This window comes from Xiphophorus couchianus, chromosome 19 (assembly GCF_001444195.1).
Source record: "Xiphophorus couchianus chromosome 19, X_couchianus-1.0, whole genome shotgun sequence".
Lineage (NCBI taxonomy): Eukaryota > Metazoa > Chordata > Actinopteri > Cyprinodontiformes > Poeciliidae > Xiphophorus > Xiphophorus couchianus.
This window is the reverse complement of record NC_040246.1, coordinates 9439647-9466301: the sequence shown is the minus strand read 5'-3', so window position 1 is coordinate 9466301 and position 26655 is coordinate 9439647. Positions and strand designations below refer to the sequence as shown.

At 40.5% G+C, this 26655-nt stretch overlaps 1 protein-coding gene and 1 long non-coding RNA gene across 3 annotated transcripts in view; one reads left to right on the top strand and one right to left on the bottom strand.

Moving 5' to 3' along the window:
* Positions 1 to 21956, top strand: part of alk (ALK receptor tyrosine kinase) — a 401288-nt gene extending 379332 nt beyond the window's left edge. For both annotated transcript variants that reach the window (XM_028000489.1, XM_028000490.1), the window contains exons 18-29: positions 2780 to 2935; positions 3821 to 3934; positions 6022 to 6208; positions 6934 to 7024; positions 7202 to 7266; positions 7351 to 7480; positions 8836 to 8933; positions 12017 to 12109; positions 18130 to 18231; positions 18327 to 18461; positions 18648 to 18738; positions 19716 to 21956. In XM_028000489.1, coding sequence (XP_027856290.1) covers positions 2780 to 2935; positions 3821 to 3934; positions 6022 to 6208; positions 6934 to 7024; positions 7202 to 7266; positions 7351 to 7480; positions 8836 to 8933; positions 12017 to 12109; positions 18130 to 18231; positions 18327 to 18461; positions 18648 to 18738; positions 19716 to 20753 — 2300 coding nt within the window. In that variant the 3' untranslated portion in view covers positions 20754 to 21956. The remainder of the gene's footprint in view (positions 1 to 2779; positions 2936 to 3820; positions 3935 to 6021; positions 6209 to 6933; positions 7025 to 7201; positions 7267 to 7350; positions 7481 to 8835; positions 8934 to 12016; positions 12110 to 18129; positions 18232 to 18326; positions 18462 to 18647; positions 18739 to 19715) is intronic.
* On the bottom strand, positions 21601 to 24664 carry LOC114134144 (uncharacterized). The gene is made up of 2 exons (XR_003593354.1): positions 22165 to 24664; positions 21601 to 22133 (listed from the first exon to the last, which is right to left on the bottom strand). It is a non-coding gene; the product is annotated as an uncharacterized LOC114134144 (long non-coding RNA).
* Between the last annotated feature and the right edge of the window lie 1991 nt (positions 24665 to 26655).

The following is a 26655-nucleotide window of genomic DNA, read 5'->3' as shown; positions in this document are numbered from 1 at the left end:
GCAGGCACAAAATATATGAAGGCTCTTAGTTTGGGATGTGGCTGTCCAGGGTTAAATTCTTCATCTTTGGACCTTTGTTTCATGTCTACAAGAAGGAACAAAGCAGATTCTTGTTCTTGAGGAAGTTCAAGCCTTTCAGTGTTTGCAACAAAAAGCTAAGTCTGTTGTGGAGATACAGTATGTGTCATCCCTACTGCCATCATCTGTTGGGGCAGTAGCGTCAGATCCAGGGACTTAAAAGCCTCAGCGACTGGATAAAGAAGGCTGGCTCTGTTCTGTGGAACCACTGGAGATAATGGTGCAAAAAGGGTCTCTATAGGAAATAAATAACAGTACAACCCTGAGCATCCTCTTCATCAGACTGCTTTACAACTGAGTATCTTCAGTCAGAGGCTTCTTCAGATACCATAGTAAGACAGGTGACTATAGGAGTTATTTTCTGCCCACAGTCGTCGCCATCTGCTATAACTCTTTGAAGAACCTTAGATAATTTGAGTAACAACATCATTTAATTTATCTTCAAGACAAATAACATATTTTTGAATAGGACTGAATTTAAATCTGCAAATATTTTCCAAAAAACCTTTCATCCTCTTCACTCAACATGGAGGAGCTGACTTGTGTCTAAAGATGCACAGTACACAGCACACATATACTCATTAGTATGCAGTGAGCAGCTCGATTCAGGACATTTGTATTCTTCCTTGGAAACCTCCCCAGTGTTTCTGGGTTAGATTTATGTATTTGTACTTTCAGTAGATAAAAGAATCATGGGAGAAAATAGATTCTGCAGATGACTGCATTGCCTTTGCTTACTAAATAGCACATGCTTTCACTGACAATCCATAGCTAATTCATGTGAGACTGCTTTGTCCCTGCTGCATGCTGTTCACAATCAAGACGCCGGAAGTCCTTGTATCAAGAATAAGAAAGTGTTGTGAAATCAGTTTGAAATTCTTTGTGGCAGGAAGCCGTAATCCCAGAGAGGGAATGAATTGTTGCAGATAACCATCAGAGCAGATTGTGTTTCTGATTCAAACATAAGGGTCAGTGTAGGCCACTGAGATGAATACTATACACACTGAGCAGGAAATGATATTAATGGATCTCTATTTACAGGGATTAATGGATGGATGAACCATTTTCAACAAATGCTTGTTATTAGATTGAAATTAGCTCCTCATGTGTTTTTATAACTGGGTGCTATGCAATTAAACAATTTCTCCTTATTGTCCACCCTGCATATCACAACTTTTATCACTTCATATGAAAGAGTTTCGGTATGTTGTTGGTTGTGTAGGAACTGCTTAAAGAAAGACTATATCTCAAAAGAACCTCCAATTTCAATAGGATTCTAAAAACAGATAAAATTTTAAAAGCGTGTAATGAAAATCTGGGGCATTTGTTCACACAATATCAATACTGGAAACCTTAAATATTAGAAAACTCGTCTTGACATCTGTGAACAGAATTGGTTTTTGAGTTGCTTAGATTTATGTTACTTTTATTTATTTTTTTTTTGTCTTTTCCCAAATGTGATGCTGCACCATTTGAATAATGGATTATTTCTCGTCTGCAACTTCTCCCGGATCATCCAGAATTTCAAAACATCCTACTCAAGACACATGCTTGTCCAGAGCTGCTGCTGTTTGCTTGTTCATTAAACTTTAATCTGTGTTACAAAACAGTCTGTAAGCAGGCTGACAGAGAGGAACATTTACCATCCAGGACAGCTTGTGGATCATTTCCAGGAAATTACATCAGAGTTTTAACTATTGCTTATTTTGCTGACACAGATTCCTTATTTTTAATTATAAAATGCCAAATTGATATTAATTGGCCTGTAAAGAAATTAAGTCTAAGTTTAAGCAGTTATCAAAATAGCAAAATATAGTCAAATATATCTGTAGTTGGCATTCAAAGAGGTTTTTCAATTGGATTTCTTTAAATGAAACAAAACGAATTATGATTTAGCGTTTTTCATTTTTTGTATTCACTTTAAATGCTTAGTGTGCTTACAGTGGTGGGAATCATGAGAAGTGTGAGGTCTTTGCTGGTTTAAATGGAAAGTTACAGTGGCTCTTTGAATCTACAGTTATGTGGAAAAAACAAAGCTGCACTATTGATGTTTTTGTTAAATTTATCAATGAAAGCAGAAGCAAGGGGCTTTGATCAGATACATTTGGTTAACTAAGCATCAAGCTAAGCGTCTCTACATTTTGTCCTCTTGTAAGACGTTTGCTGAACCTCCCAGGAGAGGACGCCCCAGTAAATTCACCCAGAGTCAGACCATGCAATACTCAGGGACCAGAACAGAAAACAACAAGAGCTTCTTCTTAAAAGATACAAGGCATCAAATGAAATGGAAAATATGAAAACAGCATAACATAAGGCCAAGAGCATTGGCTCAGATAAATGGATATAGATATTAAAAAGATGGGTTGCATGTATAGTAAGTGAAGCAACAAGAATTTAGAAATGAGTATTTTTTGATAGAGACCAAAGTAAAAATGCTAAGCCAGAAAATCAGCACAAAAACCACCTATGACATTCCAGTCATAGAGTCAGCAATGTCTTCTAGTGTAGACTAAAACATATTATGTCCTCAAAAATCATTTTTGAGACCCAAACGGCTTTCAGAAGTGACTACAAATTGCGATTGCAGGTAAACCAGAGTGTGCTTAATATTCTCTACATGCAGGTTATGTACTGGTGTTTCAGTTTAGATATCCAGAGACACGTCTGATCTGCTGTTCCTTCTGCGTTTTCGCACCAACAGCCATAGAGGGAGACGGAGAAGTGATCATCAGCCCCGTTCAGAACTGCAGCCATTGTGAAAGCAGCGAATGCCACGAGAGCCAAGACAGCATCATCTGTTACTGCGACGAGGACCTGGTCCTGGCCGCAGACGGCGTGTCCTGTATCAACGCCTCGGGTCAGACCCTTAATCTTCCACACAATTGCTCCTAATCTCTCATCCTTTCGCCTAAATAAATGTAGAAATGAGTTTAGCAGGATTTTGCCTCTAACAGAGTGTGACTCAGAGAACAGATAATGAATTTATCTCCAAATGTAATGAAGCCTGAGGGGGACTGAGATTTATTATTTCTTTGTCTTGGGATTTTTATTTAATAGACCTTTAATCATTTATGATAATAAGTATAAGCTAACTATAGAGGTATTAGTCAGGTTGTGTTGTCACAGAAAGGCCCTCTATCTTGATGTGGATTTAGAAAACTCGAGGTTTCACCCTCATTCTCTGAGTTCATGCAGAGATCTTTAGCCAGTCCTCATCAGCAGAAGCTAAATATCACTTTTGACTCTTCTTCTTGGGTTAAATTAGAAATGAGAGACATAGACAAACTCCTGTGAAGGTGGAATTGCCTCTTCAAATATAATTTGTAATCTCTGTAAATAATACATTAATGGATGTCATTCGGAAAATAATTAGCATGGCTGAGTGTCACTCGATAATTTAAAACACAATGCCAGGCCTATTACCATCACAATAATAGGCCTAAGCATAGCCTGATCTGCAGATCTGTTTGCATTAATGATGTAAGGTCATTAAAGGGCACGCTCTCAGTATGGTCTGTTTCGCTTTGCAGATTTGTTCTTCTGCTCAGACAAGAGAAATTAGATACCCCCCCTCACAACTCACAATTTTTACATGCACCAGCCGTCCCTGCTCCCCAGCTCTGTTGTGTCATCCCTTTCACATAATTAATTAAGCCGGAGATGTGTGTGGCTCGCTGAATGTTAATGCTCCTCCGGGGAAGATTACCAGTGTGTGATGCTGCTGTTTCCTGTCGTTTCTCAGAGGCGACCCGGCTGCCTCCACAGCCGTCTCTCTCCCACCTGGCTCTGGGTCTGTCTGTGGGTACGTCGGCGCTCATCGCCGCCCTGCTGCTGGCGGTGTCTGGTGTCATGATAAGTACGTACAAAGCGCCCTCATGTTCCACGGTTACGGTGTCTCTGTTTGCCTAATCGTAAGATCAGACACAGCTTCACTGAACTTCACTTCCCGGTCAAGGAAGCAAAGTATTTTTGTGTATTCATTGCAAAAAAAAGCTGTTACAACATTTTCATAGACTCCTATTGTAAAATCCTATAATCCTGCGACTCACATAAATTCCCCCCAAAAAATTGATAACTGAACCTTTTATGTAAATGGCAGCCATGTTTGATTTTGATGATTTTGAGAAAACGCAGTTGTAATTACAACTTATTACTCAATACACAACTATTACAATGTACCGCTACATCCCAGTATGAGTGTTAAATAAATATTATATTTAGTTTTGTTTAGGATATTGTAAGTACAGAACTATTTAACTGTTTCATTCTTCTTTTCTTCCAAGTAATCACATATTGTAACCATTTCAAGAGATCTCCAGACTTCCTCAAAGTTGATCAGACTTTTTATTTGTATTCTGGACACTATTTCCCTCATTATTATAGTACCATACAATAATGTAATGTACTCAACACTGATCTATGAGTTATTCAGGCATAAAAAGCTCGTAAACTCCAACCACCATAACGTTGGTTCATAAATATATGCACTTTCATTAAAACAGTTCCAGTGCTGGATTTTAATTAGTTTTTCATTAAAAACATATCCTCAAGTAAATGCTTGGTCATCCCTTGTTCAGAAAACAATAAATTTATTCCTCTTTAAGAATGGAAGAACCTTCTTGATGAATCTTCTTTTAAAACAAGTAGTTCTTTAAATGTATGTTATAAAAAAATAAACCCAATCAAAAACAGCAATTTTCTGCCTTTAAACAATCTGACAGATAAAATACTTTCCAGTGTAATAAATCTCACCCTGCGTGTGTTTTCAATTCCCGTCTGTGTGTTAGAAAGTGATGCTACTCACAAATGAACTGTGACCTTCGCCGGTTTCTCCCTGTGAAGTTTTGGTTAATGACGGCGTTTCCTGCAGGAGGTTTACTACCGACAAGGAGCCGATTGATGCCCACCAGGGTGAAGACGCCATTTTTACTTGAGCTGACTTTTTAAAACATAAACACACCAAACATGTTGATTCAGCTTCTGAAACTGCACGAATTGGTTGACATTACAAAATAAACGCATGTTTTTGAAGTTGAAATTGCCCACAAAAAAATGAAAAAATAAATTCCTTTTCTGATAACGTTGGGTCAAAAATGCAGATCCCTGCTTCTGCGGTAACAGCTGGACCTAGTTCAGCCCCTGAACTGGTTCCTCTTCTCTAGTCTTCCAGATATCACTGTTGAAATTAATAAATTTCATTTAGTTTTGTTCTGGTTGCATAAAAATCACTGTTGATGCCTCCTCCCTTTCAGCCTTTAGCAAGTTTCTGTCAAAACAAAAGCTGATCCCTGTGGCCAGGACAGACCATCCAACTGGCTGCTTTCAGGCAACGACAGTCAGATATGCAGACATGGTGTCATTCCAGCTCACTCCCGCTCACACTCAGACGACCAACCCCACATGCCGAGGAGCTGGATTTAAACAAGGACACAGCAGAAAGACGAGTTCTCATGATGGATAGCTGCTTAGCCATCAGCTGACAGTGCTTGTAGATCAGACATTACTTTGTAAATAAATACACACTTATAACTGCAGACGAATAATATGTTTACAGGGTCGAGGCTTGTTGCATTGGTCTGTGAGAGGTCGAGATATCTGACATTCGTGTTATTTTGAGGCGGATGATGTAAATATCAGTTTGTTTAAGATGATGTGATTATTTTAAAAACAGATTTAAATGTTGGATTTAATGTTGAGACTCTTTCCATCATCTGACATGGAGGGTTCAGCAACTCAGAAACAAAAATAATTCAGTGTCACAGTCCCTGTTCTTCAAACATCGGTCTTTAGGGAAATAACCTCTTTAAAAGCACTCCAGCCTGTCTAGTGTAGCCGCAAGCAATAATTTTCTCCAAGAAGATCGGTTTCAGGGCTTTGTTTGTTTGTTAAATTGTGGATACCTCGACAGGGGAATCAAACTCTTTCGTTTTTTTCTATGACCAGTGTACAGGCGAAAACACACAGAGCTGCAATCCATTCAGCTGGAGCTGCAGAGTCCGGACTGCAAGCTCAGCAAGCTGCGAGCCTCCACCATCATGACCGACTACAACCCCAACTACTGCTTCGGCGGTAAGACGGCGACAGTCAGCGACCTGAAGGAGGTGCCACGGCGCAACATTTCCCTCACCAGGTGGGGAAATCACTGCAAACTACAACTGCTAGACTAAAGAGAAGAGTCCGATATAAGAAGCAGCAATGTTGGCCTTTAAAAATCTAATTTCCCAAAATAATTTTTTATCTCATTTAGAAAGGGCTCCTAATTATCTAATATAATTTAAATTAACCGAGGAATAGATGGTCATCTTTGATTGGTCCAATTAAAGAGTTATATGATGGACGATCATCCTGGATTGAGGTCACTGTCACCTGAATGCTGCACACTTCTTCACATTATGGCCACATAAGAAAATCTTCCTAAAAAGTCCCTCCAAAGTCACTTCTGTTTAATTTCTCCATAATCATTTCCTAAAATATCTTCACATGTTCAGCGTGAATGCTTTAATGTGTGATTGTCATCCTGACTGTTCCTGTCTGTGAACTTTTTACCAGCATGTTTTACATTTTTACAATGGATTTGCTTTCATCTGGGTTGTCTGGTGGTATTGCTGTCTAGTAATGTACCTCTATTATATGGCAGTGTCTCTCAGTATGATGTTGTCTGTATCGTTATGAAAAGGACAAATTTGTACATGCAACATGGCCAGAAATCATTAAAGTTTGAAATCTTACTTTGGTCCTGCATGTACATTCCTATTTAAAATGGTCTCCGATTCAATTTGTCAGACAACGTAGCCTGTTTTAAAACATAAATAGTGATGGAAGCTTTAAATGACAGGGCTGTGTGCTTCCTCGCAGGGGTCTGGGTCACGGTGCGTTCGGGGAGGTGTATGAAGGTCTGGCTGTGGGGATACCTGGTGAACCGAGTCCACTGCAGGTGGCTGTAAAGGTCAGTCCTGCTGGGGAAACAGCAGTTTAAAAGCTCAAACTTTGTTTTTATAAATATGGGTGCAGCTTGGATGCTGGATAAGGGAAATAATGAACTTCATCTTAAGCATCATTAGTGAAAGGCAGTATTTATTTCTGCACATTGGCATTAATCGCAGAATAATTTCATTCACTCCAGACACTTCCTGAGGTTTGCTCTGAGCAAGATGAACTGGACTTTCTCATGGAGTCTCTAATCATCAGGTAACTACAAAACACACACGGTTCTCCTCCTTATGTCTTGTTCACTCAACAATGGTTCTATTCCCCCTCTTCTCTGTGTTGCAGTAAGTTCAACCACCAGAACATTGTGCGTTGTATTGGAGTGAGTCTGCAGGCCATGCCCCGGTTCATCCTGCTGGAGCTGATGGCTGGAGGAGACCTCAAGACCTTCCTGAGGGAGACTAGACCCCGACTGGTGAGACACACCGCTCTGCCTAACAGTCGATTACTTAAATAACTCCTTTACTTTAGGAGTGACATTAACTTTAAAATTGTAGTAAACTCATCAGGCACCATCAGCATTCATTCACCTGCTGGAGTCTCCCCAGGGACGCTTTAAACTCTAACAGAGCGGCTGCTAAGTGCAGCCAGATGCAAACTGTGTCTCCAGTTTGGTGCTTGACAGGTGGCCAACAGTTTTAGAAATAAAACCGCACATTAGAGGCTTTCTATTCACATCCTGTGCTTAACAGGTGGATGCACATGTGCAGGCATGAAACAAGGCTAAATATAGGCAAGACATGAGCGACATGCAGTGTAGTGCGTATCCACATGACGGGGAACGGTTGATCCAAATCACAAAAACTATATTTTTGACCTCAACAACAACCCGTTCCAACACTAAGCAGCTAAATGAAAAACAAACGTACCTGGACTCTAAAGGCGCATATCAAGAAAAACACACTACTGATGGTTGACATTGATTTTTATTTCCTTGCAAAAGCAATTATTAGTTGGAATGACAGTCTATGATGAGGTATAAGTTGGGGAAAAAAGAACCTCAGAAATAACCAGAGAAATTTCAAATGGCCCACACAATGCCAATCTCTGCCAAAACGGCTGATTTGAAAGTTTCGCTTTAACCTTCATCAACAACTCTCTCAAGAAGAGGCCTTTGGTTTAAGAGGTGAAGCAGCTGACTGCTGGCTCTGCCTGAGTAGAAAGCCTGACTAATTAACCAAATAATATCATCATATTAGGCTGGTGTTTCTCTTTAAAGCAGAACTAAAACATTCTAAGTGTTTCATCAGTATTTTATTGAAATAACAATTTTTCAGCAGCAGCTGGAATAATTGTTGGTTTTCTGTGATACATTTTTGTGTGAAGGAATTGAACCTTTTCATGTCCTGAAGAAAAAGATCCCAAATTGAAGCTCTTGAGCTAAACTTGCACTTCATCTTTAGAATGGCGTGGCTCTGCCTGGACGAGCTTCTTAATCATGGGGGGGCTTGGTGTAGAGCTGCTTCTCTTGCTGATGTGGTTGCATCCTGCAATACTAAAAGGAATTAGAATCAATACATTTCAGATGGGTTACCTGACTCTGAATGCATTCCTGCCCCATGTGGGAGTTTAGAGACTCTAAACTCAGAGATAACACTATGAAACTGAACATTTGCTCCACTTTGGAGCAAATGTTTAAAAGTTTAAAAGTTTATTGTATTTAATGTCCATCTGAAGTCTCTGCTCTGTATTTAGATTTGCTATCTTTGTTAGATAAACTGAGTAATGCGTTATTTCTGGCCTCTTTCTGTATCTCTTCCGGTGGTTTAGGACCAGCCGTCCAGTTTGACCATGGTAGACCTTCTCAACGTGGCCAGAGACATCGCTAAGGGCTGCCACTACCTGGAGGAGAACCAGTTCATACACAGGTATCTGAACAGATGAGAAACAAAAACAGCAGTGCTTATAAATATAGTGAGTAAACGTTTGCCCTCATTCGTCAAATAGACACACTAATAAACTGCATCAATCCAACTCTTAACATATGGCCTCTGCACACTTCGTGCCTCCTATATGATCTCAGAAAGAAGAAGTTAATGAGTTTAGAAAGCGAGCAGCCAGATGGTTCGGCCGGCTTGTGTTTTTACGGTCTGTTTCTGAGCCACAAGTCAGAGGAGCAGATCTGCAGTAACTGTGCTTGGTGAAGGATGAGAGGACGCACGTTAAAAAAGCTCTAAAAAATGTCTGCAAGAAAAGAAAAAAAAAATCTTGTGCATTTCTAAAATGAGGAAAGGTCAATGCTGGTTCTACATTTGTGTTGACGCAGTATAATAGGATCTTCTTGCGGACTTTTAAGCATTAGCTGCTGACAAATGGAGCCTATTAAACCTTGTTTGGCCCAGCGTGGCACAGTAAAGCTACATCAATCCGTCTAATGGCTGACTCTTAAAATATTCTGCACAACCCAATCTTCTCTCTTCAAACCTGTATTAAAATTGCCCCGACTGCTGTCCTTGAGGCTTATTTCAGTTTTATGAAGGTGTGTTTACTTGCTGTTGAGTAACGGGCGCTGGATGAACAGCGCTCATTTTTCAGGTGGATTAAAGGCTTGAATCACGAGCTGTGTGCAGCTTCAACAAGTTAACTCAGAGGGCTAATGCTGTCTGAGAACAACTTAATCTGCCTTTTATGTTTCTTTCATTATTTCTCCAGCTGAAAATCCAGTAAATGACCAATGGCTCATGGAGTGTTTTATTTGTTGTCTTCTTTATTTAATGCAAGAGCCTTCGTCGTGGTGGGAGTGGAGGCAGATTTGTGTTGAGGAAATGAACCTCAGATAATAAACAGAGGTGAAAAAATTGACATTACAACAAATTGTTTGTGAGATTTGCAGAGAAAAAAGACCTTAAAATTTACTGTTATTAAAGTCAGTTGTAAATGTTTATATAAGGTTGTGGGCTGCATGGCCTTCCAGTCAGACCTCTGTTTGTGGCAGCAGCTGTTGCATTTTAAAACTCGTCCTTGCCTGGAAGCGCCAGATTTCCATGAATTCTCCTCCATCATTATACAAGGACTGCTCGGGTTTAAATATAGCCCTTCACTTGCACTGTGGCCCTTTTCAGAGGTGATATATAAAACGTGAATGGGTTCATCACTTCGATTTAAGTGACTGCACTCAGTAATTCAAACACTTCTGCCTTGAAATTCCTCTCGACTGCATGCAGACATTTCCTCGGGAGCAGCACAGGTGAACAGTATTCGCAGAAAGAGGCTGCATAGAAGCAGTTTGCTTTCGACAACTTAACAATTTTCTGGCAGAACATGTAACATGGCTCACTGTATAAACCAAACTGGCAGTCATTGGGCATGTTAGCAAGGGCAGAGGCAAAATTAACCATTTGGCAACTTAGGAAGCCTATCGCCTCAAAAAGCACCTAAAGATTTACCCTGCTCATTTTAATCTATTCTGATCCCTTCTCCTACATGCAAACAATAAATATGCTAGAAGCAAAGGCAATGTCGCTGTGAAATTATGCCTCTTATTTTGCTGTATGGCTAGTTTTGCTAAAATACCAGCATGGCCAGTCAAACGTCATACTTTCAACTTTCAGCAAATTTAAGCAGTTGCATGTAATTGTTCCAATGAACGTGATTTTATTTGTTATTTTAATTGATTTATTTTTTATTTTATTGACACAATGAAGGAGCTTTGTTTTCTTCTGGCTGGTTTCAGTACATCATCATCAAATGTTACCAGCAAATGTTGAAATAGTTTTCTGGCGTTTTTCTCAGGACTCTTTAAACACATCTTGCAGCTAAACAATATTAATCACACTACACATTTAGTGAAACTGTAGATTGTTTATTAGCGTAATTAGATTTGATTGAAAAGCAGATCGGCCCAAATGCAACCAGCACCACTAGCACCAGCATTGTCTCCCTCTCCTTGAGCAGGACTGCAGCATTTTATTCTTCATTTAAAGTAACATATTTCTCGGCTCAATCAAAAAGGTTAACTGTGATAAAATGTCAAGGAAAACCTATAGGGTTTATTCAAACCTGAAGCCGCTGGATTCAGTCGTGGTGAAAGAGGCTTTTGATAAAGATCTCTGGGTCTTTTTATGTACCTGAGAAATGCCACAATTGAATGTTTGCAGCTTACTTCTGAATAGCAAAGATCTGTGGCGTGATGAAACTGACAAGTCTCTCCGATTGGTTTTGAAAGCTGAGTTTATTAACAAGAAGCTGAAAAGCAGTCACTTCTCGTTTCAAGATGAATTACTCTCAGATTTAAAGTAGTTTCAAAGCAACTTAGGTTGAACAGTTTGACACTCTGAAGTGGGAGACCCGGTTTTAAAGGCATCGGTTTAAATCAGGCTGAACTAGAACTTTATCCTCATTGTGTCATTTCTTATCTCTGAATCAGGCTGCCGAGGCCAAACATCAAAACAATGTGTTTCTTTCTGTTGTGGCGTCCATCACTGCGAGTTATTCAGCTTCATCCTCTTCCTGTCTCATGATCTGCTTTGAGCCGCGTGTAACACAATGTCGCCATGGTTACATATTTGCCACAGCTCTGTATGCTCTCAGCGTCGCTCCTTAAAACTTCCAGACGGTTTGGTGCCTGGAGGAGTAAACTGCAGTGTGTGTGTGTGGGCTCTACATATATTCTCCTTAAAGATTCAATCTGTGCTGTGCAAATATGAGATTTCCTCTATAAGCCGCTCTCCCTGCATGACTCTGCAGCATTTATATCCAGAAGCTGCTAAATGCCGGCAAGCCCAGGGCGAGACTAAAGTTCAGAGCCAAAAGGGGAGTAACTGTGGGCGTTTTGCACACCAAACTCTTTTATAAATATAAATGCATGCAAAAAAAATGCTAAACCACAGAAGAGATGAGGCATAAGTCAAGCTGTGCAGATGCTCTGCATCCCCTCTTATTTAAATGCTCCATCCAGCAATGTGGGTATGAGTTGTGATCTCATAATGCTTGTTTTTTTTTTGGCTTTCAGGGACATTGCAGCTCGGAACTGCCTTTTAACCTGCAAAGGGCCGGGTCGAGTGGCCAAGATCGGAGACTTTGGGATGGCTAGAGACATTTACAGGTACACCGGTATCTGCAGCACATGAAATAATGCTTGTTCTCTCAGGATAACCCATTTTTGTCAATACAACAGGGACCACATCAACATTTTCTTTGTAATTTTATTTCTAATTGAGCTTTGGACATGAAATCTACATCAGTTGTCAAAAGTAAGAAAAGTATTCCTAAATCGGTGAAGTCAGCTCTGACTTAACTGTGTAATAAGGGGGTAGTTAAAAAAATAGATGGTGTGAGACCTGGTTGCTTAGACAACACTGGTTCATTAATTAGAATTAAAAAAACTGTTTTTATTGCACCTTTTGGCACAAAAAAATCCTAATTTAATTGGACCCTCTAAAATATTTTAGTTGGCACAGTATGATGGGTATTAAAATAACCCATCTGCTACCACAAAGTGGTTCACAAGAAACTTGTGGACTGAAATTTGTCAAATTATAATAAGTGTAATTTGAAATGGTTTGAAAATCTGAATAAGATTTTACTAGTTTTTCTGCCTTGTGTTAAAGTTCAGCTGTGTAATCCATCGCGTTGCATTACTGATTCATCATTTAATCTACATCAGCTCATCTGTAGCTGAACAATGTCTTAATTATTCTAAAATTCCAGCAAACACAATTTAATGTGATGAAGTTTAGATGAACCCGGAATCCAGCAGGGAGAGCTGCCAAGCCTTTCATCGTCTCAGAAATTAGAGCAGAGGGAATCTGTCGCAGCGTTTCCCGGTATCAACGCCGCGCTCCTGAATCATCCGACGGGGAAAAGTGCTGAAGAGCCGCACTAGGACAGCCTGATGTAATTGCAGATGTCAGATCCAGGTTCTGGTCCCTTCCTGGTGACACGGTGTCAGGGTTTATGATCCCTGTTCTGATCGTATCTGGCAACTTAACTGTTGTATTATTTCAGCCAATTCGCGATGTGGTGCTACTGCTGTGTGCCAAGAGCCACGGACAACTATTTCTGAGGTGATCACTGGGGACAGGCAGCACAGTGAGGGACGAGGACTCTGATAAATGCCAGATTTTTGTACTCGCAGACGTACCAGCATGCACAGGTTTACGCCGCCTCACAGGTGCAGATAATGAACAGCTGTGGTCAAAATAAAAACAAAAATGTTTTATTCTTCTTAAGTTATTGGGCTCTACTAGTTGGAACTCAACAGGAATAATATCTATTTAAATTTTTGTTAAATAAATAAATAAATAAACAAGTTTCCAAACTGTTATGTAGTAAACAGGGAAAGCAAACATGGACAAGCTGTGTGTGACATTCGGAGTGATTAACTGATCAGCATCAGAGTGAGTAATAAATATAATTAGGTAAAGTGGATATAAAAAGTGAAAACACTCTTGTTGAAATGCTGCAACAAAGTGAGGTCGGGGTAAATAATTTAATCTTTTATGTAACTTTTAAAACTCAACAGAAAACATCCAAAAAGTCTTTAAGTCTTACAGCAGTAAAAAAAAAAAAAGAAATTTGGTTTAAGTTGCACACTCTTAAACTAAGACTTTGATGAAGTAACTTTCGATTCTTTTCCAGCTCCCCGTTTGTCAAAAAGATATCTACTAGCATGTCACATCTTCACTTGCCAACTTTTTTTCCACGTTTCTTTGCAAAAAGACTGAGACTATCAGATTGTGAGGACAAGTCTTATCCACAGCCCCCACTGAAAGACTCGGATTTGGTTCTGGACTCAGTTTTGCTGATCTCACCCACCTTCAGTTTTCTAGCAAATCTAAAGGTTGTGAGCCCAAAATGTCTGGTATTTGGAGTTGTTCTAAAGAGAAAAGTAACCACACACCTTGTTTTTTCTGTAGTTGTGTTTCATAAGACCACAGTGAGCTTTTAGCCAGGCGTGGCTGTTTGATTATAAGGTGAAGCCTGATGATGGGGAGGAACCCAAACACGCAGGATGAAGTTAGGGGCTTCTTTTGCGTTCCTATGGTCTGTGCATCTTCCATTTCGAAATCTTCAGAGTTCAAAAGAATGCTAGAAAAATGTAAGACTATCTGTGAGCTGAAGGTTGACACAAACTGGGACAGATCCTCCAGAACCATAAGACAGATTAACAAAACACAGAAAATGAGCAAATTATTGACACTAAAGACGACTCTGCAAGCTTTTGTTTAATGGGGTGCACTTATTTTTGCAATACCAATATGTTCCATTTTGGATTCATCTTAAAGCCAAAATCTGAAACCTCTTAAATTATTCGCCATGTTCTTTAAAACACAGGAACTGAAGCAGGGTGTACTTTCTTACCGACAGGCCTGTAGGAGTGTATCCAGGTGCAGACGTTCCATAAAAGCAGGCTGGACGTCCAGTTCACCAGCTACAGGTGTTACAGCCAGGCCATCCTGACCTCCGCTGTTGCTTTTTATACCTGATTCATCTTCAGAGTTACGCCAACAGAGCCGCACAGGCATACAAAGCTTTCAGTATCTTGAGACGTCTTAATCCTCCCTAATCCGCTGCTCATTGAAAAAGGTCTTCATCAAAATATTTACCTGCTCTCGCCAACAGATAAACCAATAAGCAGCAGAACAAAAAGCGTGTGTTGATCGATGTTTCGCAGCAACCTTGCTTTTCTTCTAAAAGCAGCACTGTGGGAAAGCTGCTTTTGTCTCATTGAAGCTTCGTTGCTGTTCTTTATAAGGACGGACACAATGATTAGAGGAGCACAAAGAAATGGGTGGGGGAGAAGATGATGGCAGTATCCCGTTCTGTAATTGTACGTCTAAACATGTTGCCATGAACCATTTCCATTCACTGCTGGGATCCTTTTACTTTAAGTGAAAGATTAAGGGGCCGGGTGAATAAGAGCCCTACAGGAGCACTTAGATAATCTGTCAAGCAAACAGAATCTGTTAGTGATTGTTTTCTCTGCCTCAGTGATTGGGTCATTTTCCACTGCCAATCGTATAAGTATGCATTTCCCTTTTAACTGTATTAGCAGCTTGCATGTCATCTGAATTTATTTCTGCTCACTGAGTCCCTGAAGACCTACAGCTGCAGCTCTGAGTTAAAGGAAATTAGCATTCTGACTTTAGATTTTTAAAAATCCGGTGAATTTGTATTTTAATACTCTAGAGCACGGGTGACAAACTCCAGTCCTCAAGGCCCAGTGTCCTGCAACTTTTAGCTGTGCCTCTGCTGCACCACATCTGGATAGAATAATTAGGTCATTAGCAAGGCTCTGGAGAACTGATCTACACAAGGAGGAGGTAATTAAGCCATTTCATTCCAGTGTTTTGTAGCTGTGGCACATCTAAAAACTGCATGACAGCGGCCCTTGAGGACTGGAGTTTGACGCCTGTGCTCTAGAGTAACAGTAACTCTGGACAAATGGACCTGCTTTTGTTTAATTTCTGAGACTGAGCTGCAGATTGGCTGTACTGCATGAATATTGCCCGTCTTATTAGGCCTCTGCAAATAGTGTGTTTAATATTTGGACTTCATTTCAAACGTCCCTTTCAACAAATGCAGTGCAGAGCTTGGGCTCTCTGACTCATTCAGACCTGAATCTCCAATAATCAAAATGCAAAATCTTCATCAGTTTTAAAACATAACCCTTTATTGTTTATTACTAACAGTTATTGCCAATAAATTAGAGTATGTATTTCAATAAGACTAGTTTGTCAGATTAAAAGCCTGATTTGAAAAAAGGAACAAACTTCAAGCAAGATTTCAAAATAATATGAATCTGTGGATTTTCTCTCAAATATTTGAAGTCAGGCTCAATTATGTACATGTTTACACTAATATTTGGTCCAGTGTTGCTTTTAGCCTGGCTGCACCTGCATCATATTTTGCAGACATGGCGAAACATCTGGCAGAATTCTGGCTGGATATTTAGAGGATTTGGAGTTAATTTAAGTTTCAATTAAGTAACAATTTCCTGTAAGGTTTATATTTTATCTGCTTCAAAAGTTTTGTGTTTTTCCAAATTGAGTCTGGAAGAATATATGGGATTATTGTCCTGCAGGTTTCAGTCAAGAAACACCGGATTTTCAAACCAATGTGATGTCATTGGTTAGGCTCATTTGGGACCAGATGGCTGAAGCTTGGTAAAGATGTTGGAAATTAATGGAAATGCTTGAAGCCCGGGTCCAGACCAGGAAATCCACCGGATTTAAATGAATCTCAGATTCATTTAAATGAATCTCAGATTCTGTGGAGAGGAGAGGTCAGACGTTTGTTGATGTCTCCAAAGAGTGTCTGATTGAGCTGCTACTGTCCAAGGTTCCTTTACCTATCAGTGGGCATGAATTTATTTGAGCCTGTATATTTAAATAGATAAAAATTCAAGCTCACTCTTTCAGTTCTAGTTGAGAATTATGTTTGTGTTAAGCTGGAAATAGAGCAGCTCAAATAAACCGTGTGAAGTGGAACTTCATCTCCATGATGTTAGACTCTCAGATGAGATGCATTTATCCAAGCTTCTGCTGCTCGTCACTGAATCATTTTATGAAGAAAGTTTATATTTGCTGCATTATATATCTATGTATCCATTCAGAAAGAACCAGCTGAATTGTTTGCTCACACTGCGCCACGTCAACACCTGGGAGCCCCCCCGCTGTAATAACAGATCCGCTCTGGTCGGCCGTGGGACAAATCAGCAAAGCTGCTGCGGCTCCTTTACCAAGTTCCAAAATGCCCAGCACCCCCTGTACTATCTATCTTCAAGTGCTTTCTGTGTTTATAGAGCAGTGTTTGGGGAGAAGATTGACATTTTATGACTAAGTTAAATGCCAAATTGATTTACTGCTCTGCAGAAGCAAAAGATGCCAAACAAAGGCAGCTGTGACACCACAGATCATAAATCCTCAGACGCTTCTTTTTCTTCATGGACGCGGACTGGCCTCACATCTGTCCTCGCTCTGTTCAATAAAGCAGGCAGAGACCTTGATGAGCATCAAAAATTAGATATAACACAAATGAGATCCTTTCTTTACCCGTGCCAGGAATTAGAAACATCTCAGTGAGTGATAGCCTCTCTTTTTTCCTAATTGGACATTCTTTCAGAGTTCCCACCATCAACCCAATCTGCAAATTAGGTTTATAGAAAAATGTAGAGGCTGGCAGCTGTTTGCAATAAAGAAATCATTTAAGGACAATTTAAATAGCTCAACATAACTAATGTTACCAGTGCGGTCTCCAAATTCAACAAAGAAAGCCACTTTAAATTACTTTAAATGTCAAATCTGTTCAACCCCTTCATGACAAGCATCTTTAGTACTTTTATACTGTTCTGACCTGCTGCTCCTACTGAATCTTAGCACACTTCTCTTCACTAAAGGCCTCCATCTCATTAATATTCTCGATATTATTCAATCAGAGTTCAGCGATGTTCAAGTCAGGAAAAAAATATGGCCTCTCTAGTATCTTCTTTTAAAGTCTTCCTAAAGAAAGAAAACTTGGATGATAATTATTGGAATTATCGTCCAATAATTCCTAAACTTCAACTTCCCAGGATCCTCTGGACGCTTGCTTGAATCCATCTTGCTGAGGCCTAAAAACGTTTATCTTGTTTCTGCGAGGCAGTAATCATTTCCCTGAACTTTTTGGACCTTTCTCTAGACTCATATTTGTAACACGCAATGAAACATCACTGTAACGTCAGATATTTGAGCTATTTTGTACATAATTGAAACCCTTAATCCGTTAGGCCAGGTGTTCCCCAAGAACACGCCTGGTCTGCTAAAGTTGAATAATTTTTGGACTGAAGCTGTCAGTATAGGTATGATTTAATGATAATTTAGTAAGAAAAATGTTTATATTACATTTATAAACATTTTTATAAATATTTATAAATTATTACATTACATATTACAACAATATGTAATGTAATATGTCAAGAGACATATTACATTACATATTGTTTAGCCTGTCATGAACCTGGATTGATTCTGACCCTAGGAAAGCAACCAGACCCAACACAGAAAGGCTATGGCTGCCATTGAGAAGCTTTGTGGTTTTCGGCTGCAGCTGATCGTCCTTTTCAAACTCTGTTTATTTGTGTAGGGCGAGTTACTACAGAAAGGGCGGGCGCGCCATGTTACCAGTGAAATGGATGCCGCCTGAAGCCTTCATGGAGGGCATCTTCACATCTAAGACAGACACATGGTGAGAATCCTAATTTTGCCATCATTTTTCCATCCTCCGTTCTCAGGTTTGACGACATCCACTGTTTAAGACTAAATGTTTTTTTCTCATCACAGGTCATTTGGTGTGCTGCTGTGGGAGATCTTCTCTCTGGGTTACATGCCTTATCCGAGTCGCAGTAACCAGGAAGTGTTGGAGTTTGTTACCAACGGTGGGAGGATGGACCCGCCTAAAAACTGTCCTGGGCCAGTGTACGTGTTCAGTTTCATTGCTTCTTTGCAGTTCCTCATGATAAAACGTCCATTCTTCTGAATAAAACCCACAACATGATCATAGACTCTAATCTTATTAACAGAGGCTACCAGATTGTTATTTCAAAGATTTCACGATCCTGTGCACTTTAATAAGGACATTAACTAATTTCTGCCATGTTTTAGGTACCGCATTATGACCCAGAGCTGGCAGCACCAGCCTGAAGATCGACCCAACTTCTCTACCATTCTGGAGAGACTTGACTACTGCTTACAGGTAAACCAAACTCTGTTGGATTATTACATTAGTTGTAAATAGTAGTAGAAGTTTCATTTGTGTAATTAGAAAATTTCTGATGATTCTTTCATCTGTTCAGATGCACAGAAAATTTTATTTACAGTTAATTTGAGTCTAATGTTTTAAAGAGGCAAAAAACAACTCTAGCCTACAGAGTTGTAGTTCCAGAGGACTGGAGACCACAAAACGTTTAACAGAGATGCACTCACTTGACATCTCAACAACCATCATGTTTTTCCATCACTTCTACGACTACAAGCCGAGCTCCAAGTCAAGCAGACCGATTCTACAGTCGCTGTCAGGAGCTCAGTGTTTTCCAGGGTGGCACTGTGATTGGAGGCAATCAGTGCAAAGTCTAGAAATGTCCTTAATACTAAATATTGCACAGTTCACAGTTACAGTAAGGAGGAAAGCAACAAAAATGTGGAGTCACACAGCAGGGTCAGTGGACACAATATCTCAAACGTCATCCTGCCAAGATTCCTGACCTCAAACTAGCAAATATCTTTGGGCTAAATTAAATGAAGACTTGGACACAGGTCTTCAAGACCAACATCGGTGTTTGACCTCAGAAATGTGCTTCTTGAAAAATTCCCAGAAAAACAAACACTCTTAAGGCTTCCAAAAAGCTTTCCTGGAATAGTGCATGTTGTGGGTGTTTTATATGCAGACAAGTGAATACTTTTGGCAGCAGGATGTCAGTCAGTGTTACGAAGACACTTGAAGGTAAATATGGGTCCTCAACCAAAAATAGCTGAATGATCCAGTCCATTACCGCAGATTTAGGAACATGTTCCAGTGTTTTCTGCCAGAGTTTCTTTATTCATCTGAGAGACTGATGAATAATAATGAAGCACAGCTGCACTCAAAGTATTTTACCCTCATGTAGCGAACATGAAAATATGAATAATAAACAAATGAAACAGGATTTTTATGTGATGTAAACCTCGTTTCAGGACCCTGATGTGGTGACCATGGCTCTGCCTGTCGAGTATGGGCCCGTTCCTGAGGAGGAGGAACAAGTACCCATGCACCCGGAGGACCCCGCAGTGCCAACAGTTCTGCTGAATGCCCAGGTGCCTGATGGGGAGGCTTTGCAGCTGCCCCCATCCTATCCCACAGAGGACAGGAGAGGGGAGCATGTGGTCCTCACCAGCGCAGCAGCGGAGGCCAAAGCACCGTCGCCGGCTCCATCCCAGCCGTGCATTCACCAGCCCCACATGCAGACCTCTGTGACCAACACGGTCACCTCTGCTGCCCCGTCCACTCTCACTGCCAAGGGACCTCACCCCGCAGCCCAGCCGAGCTTGGAGGGAGGGCACATAAACCTGGCTTTTACCCAGGGTCACCCGCAGGAGAAGGACGGCCACGGTGGGAAAAACACCAGTCTGTGGAATCCCACGTACGGCTCGTGGTTCCTGCAGCAGCAGAGGAAGCAGCAGCAGCAGCAGCGGCAGGGAGGTGTGGGAGGGCCGGGGGGCAGCGCCGGCAGGGTGCCCGGCGAGGGGCAGGAGCATGTGGGCCGGACAGTGGCTGAAGTGGCGGGCTCGCTGGGTCTCCAGCACCAGCACAAGCAGTTTCAGCATCAGCTCCAGCAGCAACACCAGCTGCAGCTGCTGCACCACCAGCAGCAGCAGGGTCTCTGCAGGCCACTGCTGCCTCCCCCGCCTCCTCCTGCTGCCCAGTCACCTCTGCTCTTAGATTCAACGGCTTTGCCCCCAGCACCCCTGTACCGACTGAGGAGGTTCCCCTGTGGGAACATTGGTTATGGCTACCAGGATCCGGGCCTGCCGCTGGACGCCAACCCCCCTCTGCCCCAGCAAGGCACCTCCATGGGCTCAGCAGCCCACCAGAGAGGGCCGTCCATGCCCACTCCGATGACCCTGGGCCGTGCGGTTATGTCAGAGGACAACCGGCCGCTGCTTGTTACCATGGGGACAGTGCAGGACACAAGGCTGCCCAGGATGGAGGGCCATAACGCCACCGTGCTTTAGCCCAGAAAGTCTCTTAGTTTTGGTTCTTCATGTTGAGGCAGAACCTCTCTCTGAAATGGGTCTTTTACCGGACACGCCCCACCCCAACCCCCCTGGAGACCTGAAGCACATAAAAAAGCTTTGAGAGGTGGACAAAGAAGAAAATACAGAGTAAAAGAATTTTAAGTCTCAAAAATGTATTTTTTCATCGTTGTGAGTAAACCGAGAAAGAAAGTTTGACTTCCTGTATGTTTGTGGCTAGAAGGACCTGAGGGAGAAAAATGATTTTTTACCAGACGGCTTGATTGACTCGAGTGCTGTTGGCCCACTGCTACCACTCCACTACAGAACCAGAACCACGGCGCGGTACAGAACTTCGACTATTTTTCAAAAGTCAGACACTGGATTACCAGACAAATTTATACTGGGGGAAAAAACTGGAAGATTTAAAAAAAAAAAAAAAGTGTAGATGTTTTGCTTGCCTGCTTGTTTATTTATAAATTCATTTATTTATTATTTGGAAGTGGCAGTATAAATTATTGACGATCGCCTCTTCAAATCCAACTTTTTTTTTTTTATCTGCTTTCATATATTTTTATCAGTACAGAGCAAAAAACAATCCCAAAAAAATGTAACTCAGGTTACAATTGAACTGTTTGTTGTTTAAGGTGAATCTAAAAGATTGAAGGCACATCTAAAGACCGTTTACTCCTTTAAATATTTCTTTTCCCTCTACATATAGAAACCATTGTTATTGTTGGATTGATCTTGTACTTTGATTTCCATCTCTAATTTGTATATTTTATCCCTTTTTTCTATCCTAGGATGGCTGTTGTGGAATATAAATGTGTGAAAACTCGGTTTTTTGCTCCCATCGTTAACGAGTCTGTTCTGTTTGGTTATTGAGGCGAATGACTATTTTTTGAAGCCTTTGCTTTGATGATATTTGGTCAGTCCATGAGCTGTTACCACACTCTGTATTTATAGTTTTCTATTGGCTAATCAGTTATTTTGCTTTGTCTCCTGTGCCTGTGTTGAACCACGTTCACTCCGTGTTCCTCTTTTCACGGCTCACCCGTCGTTTGATGTATAAAACCCAAATGCACATGTAAATGTTGTATAATTATAAAGTATTGTACTATGGCTCTGGTAAAAGCTGTACATTGCCCTTCAGAAAAAAAGAAAAACATCCGCCAAAATTAATAAATTACTATATAATGATTACATTTACTTGCAGCTTTTGTTTCAGGTCTTTACAAGTCTTTAACAGTAAATGGCCCCAGAAGTACTGGTTGAATTTAGTTCACCTGCAGACCAGAACCGAGCCTATAGAGGATTGTGCACGTTTTAGACGGAGTCATTCATCCCATCGCCAAAGGGGAAAGATACACGTTTACACTCCTTTTCATCCATCACTTATTTTAGTCATTACATTAACTATTCATATTTATTGTGTGAATGAAATTTTAAAATATATGCAGAGCTTTGTTTGTCCACTTGTATTTGAAGCTTCAGTCATGATTCAGGTTCCAGTGAATCTGCAATCAGCAGCAATAAATGATTTCATTTCACCTCATTCTGATACTTTTTGGTTGATTTTCACTACAACCCTGCATGCTTCCCTGCTGCCACATCATCAGCTGACTTGCAGGCTGCAGCATGTCACTGCATGTTGGATCAAGTTCAACATTTAGAGGAGGTCTGTAGAACCACTGCTTCCTAACAAAGCTTAAGGTCTAATCTATTTTTTTCAGTCAATCTGCTGTAGATTTGTTGTAGTTGGGATCATTATCCTGTTGACTCATTTCTCAAAATACTTTAGTCATGGTTTACTCAATGACTAATTGCTCAATTACTAATTGCTAATTACTCAATGACATTGCTCAAACCATCATTCCTCCATCATGCTCTACAGATGGTGGAAAGTGTTTTCCATTTCATGATGTGCTAAATCACACTGCCATATTCTTTAAAGATCAAAGTTTAAGGTTTTTTTCCTTTCTAGTATTTCTCCAAGCATCGGCTTACATCAGGACAGCTTTCTGGAATATATCATACCATAAAATGACTAAACAGTATAGTCTGGTAATATAAGTATCCATCTTGTATGTCGTTTTATTTATTTTTTATACTTAAAATGTCCCTAAACCAGTTCCTGTTACATGTTCCTTAGAAATTAAAAGTTTTGAGAGGGCAAAGTTGCAATATATTTCCATTACTATTATGTTACTTGAAAATTGTTTTAATAAAATATTATTGCTGATCACAAACATTTCTGGGACAATCACCCAGCAAAATTTGTTACCACAACAGGCCTATTTGTAATGGGCACCATTGTTGATGTCCCTCCATCTTGACAACCAGAAAGCCTCCAATCACACTAGTGTTTTTAGAGCTGCTCTCACTGATAATCACTTAATTGGCACCTTCCAATCAAACCAGGATTTAGCTCAGAGTTTTGTGAGTGCTTTAAGTATTTCCAATTTTGTAACAAAAGTTAAGTCTCCTTACCGTTCTGATCTAACAACATTGCATTTCCGTCTGACTCCATAACCCATCAATAAACAACCTTGTGAATGTCGTCCTCACCCCTGCTCACACTATCAATCTTCAGTTTGTATCTGGCTGTAAGTGATTAAATTATCATTGTTTGCCTTTGGTTGTTTTCGCAGTGACATGAATTTTACTCAATATGACAATTTCTCCGTACTGAGCTGCTCCGCTGTCTTTTGGAGCACAGCGGAGCTGAAAATGAGAGAACAAAAGGGCAAGAAGACTGCAAGTCTCTCCAGACGCTCCGGAGAAAGCTTTGCTTATAAAGATGCCAGACTGGCTTTCATTGACATTCATTCCGACCTTAGCTTCAAGAGGGTGAGCTGAAACCCAAGAACGTTACTTCAGGACAACAAACTAGAGCCGTTTTCACCTGCTTCTAATCAGGAATGTAAAGACAAGCAATCCTCAACAGGAAACACTTCCTGACAGCCCCACGCAGACACTAAAGACTGTTTGATCATCCCATAGAAACTGTTCAGACAGAGCCGCTGCTCTCCTCAGCTGAAGCCTCGAGCAGCATCTCCGTAATAAACATGCAAAGCACTGCAGAACTGCGGGAGAGGAGGAGCAGTGGTGATGAAGGTGAAGCACTACAGTAGTTATTATCCAATTGAATATTCTGGTCTGATCTCCAGGTTACATTATAAACCGGTGAAAGAGAAAGCTACAGTAACGGCTGGCGTAGCTAATAAAGGGAAGTACAGCAGCTCATTTCGGTAATTTAGATGTGTAATAAACAGGATTACGCACAGCGAGCTGGTCATTATAGTACATAAACCGGGCGAGGTGAATGGAGACCCAACAGGATTATCTGTGTATTGTAAACACGAACAAAGGCGTGTGCAGCTGCCGGTTTGTATTTATCTGGAAACAGCAAACTGGATTCCTCAGCTGAGCTCATTTTTCTCTCCATCACACCAAATAGTCTGAACTCACTGATCATTTGTCTCCTGTTGGGCAGACAGCACTAAGTGCTTCCATCCAGAGAAAATTATTTCATCAAATTCAGCTGATAAAACGCTAAACCTTTGCTACTTCACACAAATATTTATGTAGAAAATATTTTTTAAGTGTCTAAATCTCAAATTTGAACAGAGAAGTAAAAAATTTCTTCCTTTGAACCATAGTTGTACATAAAGTAACATGTCTAATTCGATACTAATTAAATTTTCTCAAAATAAGCAAAGCAATTTATTGATGAAGTTGTTTTAAAAGCTTTGCAGGAGATAGTAGCACTGTAAAGTTTAGAAAAATCTAGCTTTTCATGAGTTATTGGTAATAAAAATAACTCCGAATTGCAGCTTTTTAAATTCTAATCACAGCTGTTTTATACTTTAGACTTTTTTTCCCCACGTGTCTCAAGACTAATTAATATACACCAGTGAATTTGTAAAATACTATTATATTTTTCTCCTCCAGAAAATAAATTTACCTGAATTACTTTTTTTTTTTACCCCATCAGGGAGTCTTTTGTGGGCTCTAGTGTCCCTTATATGATAGTGGGCTGACAGGAAACGGGGAAAGAGAGGGGGGAAGACATGCGGCAAATGTCATCGGGTCCGGAAGTCGAACCCGCGACGGCCGCGTCGAGGACTCAAAGCCTCCAAATACGGGTCGCGCTAACCGCTACGCCACCACGGCACGCCCCCCTGAATTACATTTTTAGTTGTGGAATTTTTCTGCTGTAAAAATTTGATTCTTTTTTTTTTTTTTATAAACACATTTTTGCAAAGAGTGCCAATAACTGGAGGGTCCCATCAACCAGCGTTAAGCATTTCATCTCAGGAATTGTGACCTTTTCGTAAACTTGTTTACTTACATGCTGTCTTTGGATAGTCTGGATGTTTCATGAGTCACAAATGTTTTGTTGACTAAAACCGAACACAATCCATCCCAAAGTAAACAAATCGTTGCAAAACCTTTGAATGGACCAAACTGAAGGCAAAACTTTTACTAGTAGCACCAAATTAGCCGAGGGCTCAGAACAAAACGTCCAGCAGATAAGAACAACTTTCTGGAACCAAGAGAAAGGGCAAACAGCTAACTGGCTCAAAAGACATCATCAGGACTGGAGCAGATCCAGCTTCTCGCAGCTCAACAGAAGATATTTAAAGATGAAAGCGAGGAATGAGTCAGTCTCCTAAAGGAGCTGTGTTCATGCACAACAATGCTCAGCTGGTTTTTGTTTCATGTTAACATTTTTCAGTTTCTAAGGGTTAAATTGCTCAAAGACAACATGAATCGAAAGAACGAAAGCATGTTTTCCTTCAGAAACCAGTAAACTGTCCCCTAAACATGCATCAGCTGGTTTCTGACACAGAAATTCCTCCTCACCGTATCTGCCACCCGATGTTTGAATTAGAAAACCTGGATGAGATTCTGGTCTTGATTACCAGGATTATAGTTTCAAAAGAGGAAACTGCTACAAAAGATCAATGCAGAGGTTTCAGAAATATAATCTAAGCAGGACAAGATAGCGAAGAAATGCTCAATAAATCTTTTAGAACACATCTGAACAAAGACAAACAATTGGGCTCATTACATAAATCTATAATAAGAAAGTAGAGGATGTGGGTAGGCACAATTAAGCAGCACAGGGCCAGATTGCTACAGAAAGCAACTTCATGATTTCAAAGACTCTCTTCCTGCACGCAGCTTCTCTGCGTGACGTCTGAACCCTCGCTGAATTTCTCATCGGCTGCAGGTCTCCTGCTTGATTTTACATCTACAACTTGTTTTCATAGGCACTTCTGCTAAAAGTAATATTGCCACACAGCATGAACATGTGTTCCTCATTTCTTTTCAGAACCACTTCTCCAAATAATAAACTAAAAGGTTGGATGCACAACCTTAGGGATAACTTATAGACAGACACCAGGAGGACAACCATGATGGATGACTTTAGTGGTAATTTAAAGGAGTGCCTGAAAACCTGAATGAACAGAAGCAAAGTTAAGGATGGATCACAGGTCCAACAGAACGCTACGAGAGACCGATAGTCATAAATTTACCCAACAAGATGTTGCATCAGTAATGGTTCTACTCACTGTTTTCAATCATAATATGAATTTAGTTTTTCACCTACAAATCCATCTCAGTACTTTGGAGTAAACTCTGCCTCTGCTGAACCCTCTCCTCTGTTTAGGACTATAGAGATAAACAATAAGCATAGAAAACAATTTACAGCAAGCAATCAAACCTCAATTTGCTCCACAATCATGGCATAATATGGCATGTCATTCCTATTCAACGCCAAATTTGTGAACGCTGGTTCCATCGGGGGTTTTTCCAGCACAGACCGAAGAAACCTGCAACCTGCAGGAATTGAACAGCTCGTTTTCTGTGGAAAGAAATTGAAAGCCCAAAA